The sequence below is a fragment of the Stegastes partitus genome, unplaced genomic scaffold, assembly GCF_000690725.1.
Source record: "Stegastes partitus isolate 25-593 unplaced genomic scaffold, Stegastes_partitus-1.0.2 Scaffold16, whole genome shotgun sequence".
Lineage (NCBI taxonomy): Eukaryota > Metazoa > Chordata > Actinopteri > Pomacentridae > Stegastes > Stegastes partitus.
This window is the reverse complement of record NW_007577747.1, coordinates 1,166,412-1,167,478: the sequence shown is the minus strand read 5'-3', so window position 1 is coordinate 1,167,478 and position 1,067 is coordinate 1,166,412. Positions and strand designations below refer to the sequence as shown.

At 41.5% G+C, this 1,067-nt stretch overlaps 1 protein-coding gene across 1 annotated transcript in view; it reads left to right on the top strand.

Moving 5' to 3' along the window:
• The window catches only part of LOC103364177 (protein Daple-like), a 17,161-nt gene that overhangs the window by 1,793 nt on the left and 14,301 nt on the right, over window positions 1-1,067 (top strand). The window contains exons 4-5 of the mRNA XM_008291207.1: window positions 3-832; window positions 936-1,064. Coding sequence (XP_008289429.1) covers window positions 3-832; window positions 936-1,064 — 959 coding nt within the window. The remainder of the gene's footprint in view (window positions 1-2; window positions 833-935; window positions 1,065-1,067) is intronic.

Genomic DNA, 1,067 nt, shown 5'->3' with positions numbered 1-1,067 from the left:
AGCCGTTATGATGCTTTGGCTGTTGAGAAAAAGCAGCTACAGATCTCTGTCGGTAACCTGACTAAAGAAAAAGACCAACTGAAGCAAAGGTACAGTTCTGCGACGACTGAAAGAGATGAGTTGAAGGCCAACTTTAACAGTGTGAAACACAAAATGGACCAATTGCAGGAAAGCTATAATGACACGCATAGGAGTCTTGAGAACTTACAAACTGATCACAAGAATCTGAAAGCAACTAAAGACCAGCTAGAAAGCAAAAACAATAACCTGGAAAGAGAAAAGAATGCATTACGAACTCTTTATACTGCACTTGAAGCAAAAAGAGATCAATTAGTCAGCAATTATTCTTTACTGAAGAGGGACAAGGACCAGTTGCAGAACAGCCACAACACTTTAAAACAGGAGAGAAACCAATTGCAGGAAAGCTATAACGACAAGCGCACGAGTCTTGAGAAACTACAAACTGATCACAAGAATCTGAGAGCAACTAAAGACCAGCTACAGAGCAGAAACAATAACCTGGAAAGAGAAAAGAATGCATTACGAACTCTTTATACTGCACTTGTAGCAAAAAGAGATCAGTTAGCCAGCAATTATTCTTTACTGAAGAGGGACAAGGACCAGTTGCAGAACAGCTACAATACGCTGAGCTTACGCAAAAATTACACAGAGCGCAGTTACAATTCACTGTGGAAAGATAACAGCCAACTCCAAACCAGGTATAATACTCTGAGAGTCGAAAAGGACCAGTTACAAGGAAACTACAGCGGTTTGACTGCAGATAGAGATCGGCTACGAAAGAACGTCGACAAGATGACCGCCAAAGTGAAAGGTGAACTTTTTCTCTTCTCGTCTAACAGTTTCACCACAGAGGTGTTTTTGTATTCTGAGCCTTTTTGTGATATCTGAGCTCTCGCCATGTTGTTAACTCGTAGACATGCGCTGTCAGGAACACTGGAAGAAGTTTGATACAAGCTGTTATTTCGTTTCAACCACGAAGAAAAACTGGACAGAAAGCAGACAAGCCTGTATCACTGAGGGAGCAGATCTGGTCGTCATCAACAGCA